The sequence below is a fragment of the Odontesthes bonariensis genome, chromosome 2 (assembly GCF_027942865.1).
Source record: "Odontesthes bonariensis isolate fOdoBon6 chromosome 2, fOdoBon6.hap1, whole genome shotgun sequence".
NCBI lineage: Eukaryota > Metazoa > Chordata > Actinopteri > Atheriniformes > Atherinopsidae > Odontesthes > Odontesthes bonariensis.
In genome coordinates, this window is record NC_134507.1 from 43,522,488 (window position 1) to 43,532,151 (window position 9,664).

The 9,664-nt window shown below is 37.8% G+C and overlaps 1 protein-coding gene across 1 annotated transcript; it reads right to left on the bottom strand.

The window, feature by feature from the left end:
* Positions 1-222: 222 nt before the first annotated feature.
* On the bottom strand, positions 223-9,377 carry vax1 (ventral anterior homeobox 1). The gene is made up of 3 exons (XM_075482067.1): positions 8,442-9,377; positions 6,924-7,111; positions 223-3,678 (listed from the first exon to the last, which is right to left on the bottom strand). Exons 1-3 carry the CDS (start codon positions 8,653-8,655, stop codon positions 3,139-3,141), a joined length of 942 nt encoding a protein of 313 aa, XP_075338182.1. The 5' UTR covers positions 8,656-9,377; the 3' UTR covers positions 223-3,138.
* Positions 9,378-9,664: the final 287 nt, after the last annotated feature.

Genomic DNA, 9,664 nt, shown 5'->3' on the forward strand with positions numbered 1-9,664 from the left:
CCCACTGTATGTTGAAGAAAGGACAAGACCAGCAAAGCACATGGCAAGTACAAGACAGGATGTACCCTTTCATTTACCTTCTAAGATCCTGGCTTAAAGAAGAGACCATGTGATAATATAAAATGTGTTGGTGGTCTTCAGCGATGACCGCCCTGTGCGCACATACACACATGGGTAGACACATTCAAGCTCCTACCCCCAACCCCACACCACCCACCCCCAACCTCCCTCTAATTGGACTAAGGGTAAAGGAAGAAAAAGGGTGGGGGTAGCTATCTGAGGTGGAGAGGAGGCGTGAATGTAATGGTTTCTTTTTTTTTTTCCATTGCTCCAGGGATGTTCCCAAGATGTAGTGGGGAGGATTGGTTTGGCTCTGCACATAAAAGAGCCTCTGTATTTCTGTTCGTAGACTGCGGCTGTCTGTGTGTCTGATTTCTCTGGCAAAGGAGGTACAATGAAACTGAATGAAATTTTTACAAAGAACTACTCTCCCAGTATTTCCCATAACATGCCCATAATGAATAATGCCATAATGCTATAATGAATTGGGCAAACACAAAAGAAACTCCAATATATCAGCACTGTACTGATGCTCTATACTTCAGTTCTCACTATAGGCCCATCAAGCACATTCTTGATCAGTTGCTGTTTTGATCATCAAAATTTGTTTGATTTGTTTTTTTCCTATTGTATACCATTTGTATTAGAATCTGATGGACTTCAGTGATTTGGAGATCTTAAACAGATGTGTTGTCTCTGATGCCTTAACCAGCAAAGGTTACACAACACACCAACGCTGTAGTGTCACATATTCTGATAGTTCAGTGGAAAAAGTCAGCTTATAACCTTGTAGTTCTGTATTAATACATTACAGATTATGAGTATGACCGGTGCTTAAAATTGCAGTTGAGCCTCATTGTTGTGAGTTTACGGTAACTGAGGAAGATTAGGTTAACATAGATATTCTGTTATCGTCTTTGTGAATGCTGAACTGAGAGATTTTATTTTTCCCAGTTGCACATGGAATTCCACTTTAGCTAGCGTACTGTGAATAATCAAGAATTATAACAAGTAACTGACCATTTTATTTGTTGGTCAACAGATATCTCACTGTTGAGCACTGTTCTATGAGGAAAGACAAAGGCAGAGGGTGCCTCTGACTGCCACAGCTTTGGAAACAGAGAGGTTCCTGATCGATGGTAAAGCGACCCATGGATTTTTTTATTTTTTTATTTTCTTATTTCTAATTAATAAAAACATATTATTCACTGATTCCTGGGTCTTTCCAATGTGCGAATTTGCTGCTTTGCCCAAAATTGAATCTCTAGGAACTCTCAGTACAGGTTGGAGACTACAATTTGCATTTTTCACTGTTTTGTGAGATTTTAAAGACAGAAAATAATTCATTGCTATAGTAAAATCTACCTTTGTTTTCTATTAATCACAGTGTGTTGTCTCTACTATTTCTTTGTGGAACCTCTTAATCCAATATGTTATTTTTCTATTCTGAAAAGTTGGCCAATCAAGCTCAATGTGTGCAAATGTTGCAATATTAATTAAAGTATGAATGCAATCTCATCAGCGGGCCACATAAGGAATAAACATATAAAGCTGGTTTATAAGAGTTGTAACAGTCATGAAATTTATCACAACTTCATTTGTATCAACACGTATGAAACAAAATGAAAAACACACTTATCTTTGTAGTAATATACATAATACATGTGCACATTTGTACCACACGTTTCACAAATTTCAAGATATTTCACAACAACAGCACCACAGAGCTTTTGATTGATTCCTCAACCCAACTAATACATTCACTCATTCGTTATTTTCCAAATATACTAATAATCTATTAATTACAGAGTTGAATAATTTACAATAAAATAACAACTTTAAGGTACAATTCTCAATTCGGTATTTTTATACAACAATAATGCAATCCATTCTTCTCATGCATCAGTCTGCTCACATATCTCATGAAACTTGTGGATATTGATCATTTTTCACAGGAAAGGCAATTGAATCGTCTTGATGATTAAAAAACTTTTCATTTTGTACTGTTCAGCAAAGTAAGTTGCTCACTGATGCTGTAATGTCTTTTTTTCCCTTAGCAACTCATTCATGCACGTAGCTCCTGCACAGAAAAGAAACTGTACACCAAAACTCTGAGAGCTCACAGCAGTACTAAATCCACAGAAGGAAAACAAACAAAAAAGCCAGGTACTGCATCTTGAAGACAAAAACACCACCAAGTGAAGACTTTTGCTGTAAAATGTTTATAATCCTCACCAAATCATAGGTCAACCAAACAGCACTGAACAATATCACTATCATACTGTATGACAACACTTTTTCTGGAATATCCTTTGGTTTGGTCCAAACTTAAAACAAATTCAATTATAAAAGATCGTTTTATAAGTTGAGCTTTGAGAAGCATTTGCATATGCAAATTGATCACACATCAAAAGCACAGGGTTTTGAGCTAACACTGGCCTTGCAGTGACCTTCACAGAGAGGCATTTTTCCCCTCTCTCAATTATACATCAAGAAATCAACCTTTCTCGTTCATTTATATTGCTGCGTTCTAATTTTTGTATGCATCGATTTACTAATTTGATTTGAGAGACTGCTGCTCAGGAGTTTGATATTTTGCTTTCTTTCTCTACATCTGCTCAATGCATGTATTTACCCAACACAATGACAAGTAAAAACATGGTTCAGAAAGGTACAATCCCTCTGCCACCATTTCAAGACATCCTGATTAGCAACAATGTAGCACTGCTTCTGCTGCGGTGGAGCTTTTCTAGTTTTTATCCTAAGGGCATATGTGTGTGTAGTTATTTTGGAATAATAGACAAAATATTTCTTTAACAGAAATCCTGAAAGATTCCTCATTACTTTCCACACCCTTTGTAATTATTTGTCATGAAATCCTGAAAGAGCATTATGTGCAAAAACCTTTTAAATAAGCTTGTGTTGGTGTTTGTTTGTCAGGAATACTGAGCTGCTACTGAACATGACACCGACAGATGACAGACAGACACTGGGCAAAACCAAACAAACACAATAACAGCCGAACAACCAAATCATCCAGAGGAAAAGGGAATCCATACTGTGATAAAAAAAAAAACATTATTCCAGAATTTTTTTGTCTATGATTTCTTTGCCATTGGTCCGTGAGTAAGGCTCAAAGGCAGAGGAGCTCAGGTAACGTGCGGAAAGTTCCTGCAGGTTGCCAGCCAGTGAGCCAGCCATGGACAGGGGGTTGGAGGAAATTCGGGTGGCAACACCACTTAGAATGGACGGCATGGGGAAGCTGAAAAGGCTGTGAGCCGCTGGTGAGGTTTGCAGGCCTGCCACTGTTCCTGAGCTGGTAACAGCAGGTAGCGGGGGGCTGCCGCCCGCTGTACCAGTGCTGCCACCACTGCTGCTGCTACTGCTTCCGTTGCTGCTCATGCTCATGGGTGGTGGGCGCAGGGCAGAGCTCAGAGAGCCACCACCACAGTGGGGCAGGAGGCCTGGTATACCTGGAGGCGTCAGCAGCCGCCCCTGCTCCAGCAGTCTTAGCACACTGCAGGTCGCAGCCGTTTCAGAAACCACTGAACGCAGTTCAGAGTCCTTTCCCTGGTCCTTCTTCTGCTTAGTGCGGCGATTCTGAAACCACACTTTCACCTGAAGAGGAACACAGATAACAGAAATAAAAAGAGTCATTTCATATGATATAGTTCAGGTGTTTGTGTCACAGATATAAAAATAAGTAACTCTATGCATAATGGTAAAATAGGAGGAAGTTGATCTGCAATAATTAATATTCAGTAAAGCTGCCGATAATAGTTTAACAATACTCTCAGTACGGGGAGCTAATTGTACAATGAACTATGTGACAGTCTGTTTTCACAGAATAAGATAATGGCTCTTTACAAAGGCTTTTCCTGTAAAATCAAAGGTAGTGAACTGTCCCCTCCTAATTATAACACATTCCTTTAAATATTCACTAATGTATGGCAGCTATTTATGCAGGGATGTTTACGCAAAGAAATGAGTGCATACACATGCATCAGATAATGACTGTAGGCAGTGAGTGATCAGAAGATGCAGTGATTTCATTTTGAGTCAAACTTTGCTTAAAGATAGCCAGAAATGAACCACCTCTTAACGTAATCAGCCTCAGATACAACAAAAGGCTCATGCATGAATTGAGATCCGATTATTCCATCAGTTTCTATAGAATTGTCAGTGTACATGTACATGTACAGTGATTATGTTGTTAATCAGATTTGTCGCATCCTTGGCTGGCGGGGGGGGGGGGGGGGGGGGGGCGGGGGCTGAAGCCTATCCCAGCCACCATCGAGCCAGAGGCGTAGAACAACCATGACATGTCAGCAGTCCATCCACAGGGTCAACACAGAGACAAACAGCCACACACACTCACTCTTAAGGTCAATTTGGAATCACCATTTAACCGCGCATGCATGTTTTAGGGCTGTGGGAGGTAGCTAAAGTATTTGTAGAGAATACACAAATACACGGAGAGAAGAAGCAAACTCTGCATATGTATGATTTTCATTTGAATTTGCAATAATAAGTGGAGATTGACAGAAAAGTAATTCTAGTAATTTGACAATAATTTCATTGTCAGACCCTGTCATCACGCTCTCATATATGAAAAGACCTGCGACTTGTAGCTATTTGAAATCATTGTAAATTGAACACATTAAAATCACAGATTTTTTGGTTGGACAAAGCAACTTGAGATTGGGATATTTTAGTATTTTTTTCACTGTTCTATGACATTTTCTTGACAAACAATTCACTAGAAAAGTAAAGGTTAAAAAAAGATGACTACACTTTTTAAAGTTACACATTTACACAAAGTTAGGTTTGCTGCAAATCTTCATTTTGTGAACATTCACAATCAATCTCTTAACTATCCCCCTGGCATTCACTGCAACCTGTAATGAGGATATAACCCCAATAATTCAAAATACTGTTGTTAAAAAAGCTATTCCAAAAAAACACCAATTTATTACTTCCTTTTAAAAATTTATTTCAGAGACCCTTTAGAGAAAAGAACATCTGATTAACTGTTCACCACCTACTGTTCCTGTTTTACTTTTTAATCTATAAATGATAAAACTCATTAAACACAACCCCTGTACTTTCAGATTCCACCAGGTCATTTAACAGGCTTACTAAATCAAAATCACATTTTACATAGTTGTCATAACAGGATACAAACTGTTCTGTGGATCCTGGCTGCAATAAAGTCCTGTTAACACACCTGACTGTTTTCATATGGAAAAGAAAATATACCAATCAGCAGCAAGCCTCCAGCTCAGTTCTGCTGCTGGTCCAATCACATTACAATCATTTTTCTCTTCTCTTCAGTTTGGTGGTTTAACACATCACAAGCTGTCAGGAGCCATCTCACATCAAGAGAAGAAGCCCAGCCATTGCACGTCTTTGTGACTTAAAGACTGCTTTAAAGAAACATCTTTCATTTAGAGGTACCATTCTCTGGCCAAAGTATAGAATAAGCTGGAGCTGGTAGTTCAAACAAAGATGATTAGGCGTTGACGGCAAATGGCTGTCATTATTTATTTAATGTAACGATCTCTTAGTGCCAGCGAACAAAACCTTCATTTCACCACAATGCTATTAAAAATCTTTTCGAAGCTTTTGTCCCGTCTGAGGAAGGAGGTCGTGAAGGTTGTGTTCTGTATTATCGAACATTTTCAGTCTCAAAACTTTAGGATTTATCTGGTATAAAGTAACAATTTCAAGAAAAAGAGAAACATTAAGATGGAAAAACAAGTGAACACAAATCATTAGAATATTGACATAACCTGACATGGCTGCTAATGAAAGGAACAGTATGTTTGCTGTTGTTTGTCATTTTGTTGGAATAGGTTGACCTCTTGCAGACCTCCTCTCAAGGTCAGCCTCATTCAGCTGTGTTGAAAGCCACAACACATTAACAACAAAGACCAAGACGATGTCGCTGATTGTGGCGCCATTAGGTGCTTTGCACGGTTGTTAAAATAAAGTAAGTGAAACAGAAACTGAAAATGCACCATAGCTTTAAAGCAGTGGCAAACAGGTAGCACATGCCACAAAGATGGACTGGATCAAATGTTGTGGACTGGTGTCAGGCATTAAGCAAATGCACGTTAACCACAGCGGACAATCCTGAACCCACATGTATGGCATTAGTACTTTACTCCTTTCCTATTCTGGCAGCTTTCGTCACAGCGAATAGAATCATACACAAAGCACATAACCTGTTGTGACACTATCAACACATTCATAAAAAAACCTTACTTATCCCTTTCGAGATGCATACTATGAGAAATATATTGGAATCTGATTCAAATTGAAATTAATTTTTTTTTCTACAATACATGAAAAAGAGGGCTTTATTTATTCATTTACTTTTTCATGTATTGAAACTCATTTTTTTGTTTTCTATCTGTGTTATACGAACTGAATGTATCTGAATCTTTATCATTAAACTACATAGATAAAAATCAATTGCAGCATTAAATTTAAAAAAATCTAGATACATTACTTTATCTGAACCTTATAGAATCATTTTTGTGATTAATTAAATCAAATTAATTTAGTTACATAGAAAATTCCTCTTCCTCTCTGAAGAAGCAAGTAGGACAAATGCATTGTCCCAAGATTTTTTGGAGGCTCATAAAAATTGATGTGCATAAAAGGTAAAATAGAAATGACTTATTACTTACTAAACTTAAATTTATCGTGGTCATTATTATTATCACTAATATTATTATTATTACAGTTAAAAACAAAAGAAAGCTTTTTGGTCTTTTGCACAAACAAGGCATTCCAGATTACCGCAAAACAATGAATTATCTTTAAATCCAGTAAGTATAAGTGGGATGCAAAAATACCTGAGTTTCAGACAGATTTAGCTGACGGGCCAGTTCTGTCCGTTCCCTTCCAACCACGTACTGGCACCTCTGAAATTCCATCTCTAAACGATAGAGCTGCTCTGCTGTGAAGGAGGTGCGAGTTCGCTTTGGCCGGTCCAAATCCAAACCCTTCGGCAGAATAATCTCTCGGATAGAGCCTTTAGCATCTGCAACAAAGAGCACTTGAATATATCCCCAGGTGCAAGCAAGTTTTTCACAATTATTATTATAATCATGATTATTTTTTATTATTATTGATATAACCCTACACATACTGCTAATTAATAATGATATATTAATTAAAGTGTAACATGATAGGCACCTACTTTGGAAATCTGTGAGTTTCCTTCTTACATTATATGTTCTAAATTATTAAGATGAAAAATGTTTGTCCAGTGTAAATATAATGAACAGAAAATTAGTATTTAAAAAAAACAACTTGATCGTATTTGTACAACAAATAAGTGATATGACACAAATATAAAAGTGACTTCAATATGCTGTCTCCATTTCCATTCACTCATCTAAACTACTACAAAAAAACAAATGAGTGCGGCAATTAAAATTCTATTACAGTAATAAAAACTAATCTCTGCAATGACTGTTAGCTATTTCTGGTATAATCAGTATTTAATTAACCTTTATTCAAATCGTGCTGTCATAAAGCCCTAAAAGTGGTTGCAGAGCTGCAAATAATGAATTCATCAGAAATTATTGATAACAAAAAAATCCCAAACATGAAAGGAAGGATGTCCAATAAAAATTATAAGGAAAAGACTTTAGATTTTATTTTCCAGATGAATTTAGTTTAAGTGCATCTGGTATGAGCAACCCTCTGTTTTCACTGTTGTTTTATGTATAGTTGCATTGCTTACACGCTTTGGATTCAACAAGCTCTGCATGAAGGAAACTGAATACGTTCTTCTATTAACAATTGACATTTATAAACTTAATGTATGATTTGCTTAAATTTAGTATATTTTACAGGAACGTGCTATTTTCTTTTTCTGATTAAACATAAAATGTTCTAATATTTATCACCCTGAAAGGGTAATGTAAAATATAGTGTCCTGTAAGCATGGGCTTGCACACATTTAAAGGTACATCAGTAAAATTGTTAATTGTAATCTTTAGATATTTTTATTTAATGTTGGAAATGAAAGTATAAAATGAATGCATCACTGTGTTCCCAAAGATAACTTTTCTTCAATATCAATAAGGAAACATCAACTGAAAAGTAAAAAGAAATAGAAAAAAATGGAAAAGGAAATTTTGTGAACAAGATTCCCTTTCTGTACAGTTTTTCCACATGGATTGAATATTAATATTAATAACACTGATTTAATGCTACTGAGCTTCATACTCTAGCTTTGTTTAAGAAGATATTTAGATTTTCAACATTTGTAAATACCACTAAATCTAACAGACTTTCTCATAATCTCAGATTAAACTATTGGAGCTATGAAATAATACAAAGCCCTTAAGAAAAAGCTTTACCTCGGACAAGAATTCTCCGGCAGTAATCGGGGTCCCCTGTGCTCCCCCTGTTCTTCTCGCAGTTGTCCATGGTCCCAGAGGGGGAAAAGGAGTCCTGCTGCTCCTTGAGAAAATTTTTGGACAAACTGCCTTGGGAATCTTTGCCGTCCTTCCCCTCCTTTAGTCCGTTCTTCAGCACCATCGCTTCTGTCTCTTGGTTGTATCTGACCTCCATGCTCAGTTTATCCTTTTAGACGTGCAGCGCAGCCAGCTCTTTTTTTCCCTTTTGTCAGGTGAAAAAAGGGAGATTATGGAGAATGTGGCACTGTGGATCGTCTGAACAGTGTAGGTGTAGTTTCAAAACTGCACCTTTCAACAAAGCAGAGTCAGATATCTAATGTTTGGCTAAATACCTCTGTCGCACAACCAAGAAGCCTTATTGTCACTGACCAAACTCTCTTGCCCAATGATCATAGACTTCTCAGTGAAACTCAACAGTAATTCAATGCCCCCCTTTCCTCGTTACATAGACATCAGGCTGATAGATGATCTCCAAATAATCAGAGCCATGGATGTGCACTCGCTGTTTCAACTGATTACGGTAATTTTGCTGCCTCCACATTTGCGTAACCTCATGAATACGCTAAATTGTTTGTGGAAATAGAGCAGGTCCTGATAGAGGGGTTTGCTTGTCCCGTCCCCCTCAGTTTGCCTGCTCTCAGCCCAGGGAATCAAGACAAATGACCGGTCTTGTCTTGCAACCAAGCATCCCTGAATGCATACAATCACAGAAATATGAGTCTTCCAAAGCCAAAAAAAGTTCCCAGGTGCTTCATTGCTCCATCTGCAGAACAGAAGCTGACATTTTCCCCTCGATTTTTAACAGCACACCTGATTGTCACAGCATGTCAGCGAACTTTGATCCTGTTTTTTCCCTTTGGCTTTCTTGGCAATCAACGGAATTCTGCAATGTGCAGATCTCACCGCTATGCTATTGTAGGCAAGAGGCACAGGGAGAGAGCCAGAGTGAGAGAGAGAGAGAGAGAGAGAGAGAGAGAGAGAGAGAGAGAGAGAGAGAGGGGCTAAAAGAATGCCTAACAAACCCTTTATGAAGGCACCGAAAACCCGGTCAGTTTCAGCAATGCTGGACTCCTTTGCTATTAGAATTGTATTAAAGTTTCCTTTTTTTCCCTTTGCCGTCCAGTGAGAGCAACACAGTGAGGTCCAGGCTGTTAGCATGTCAG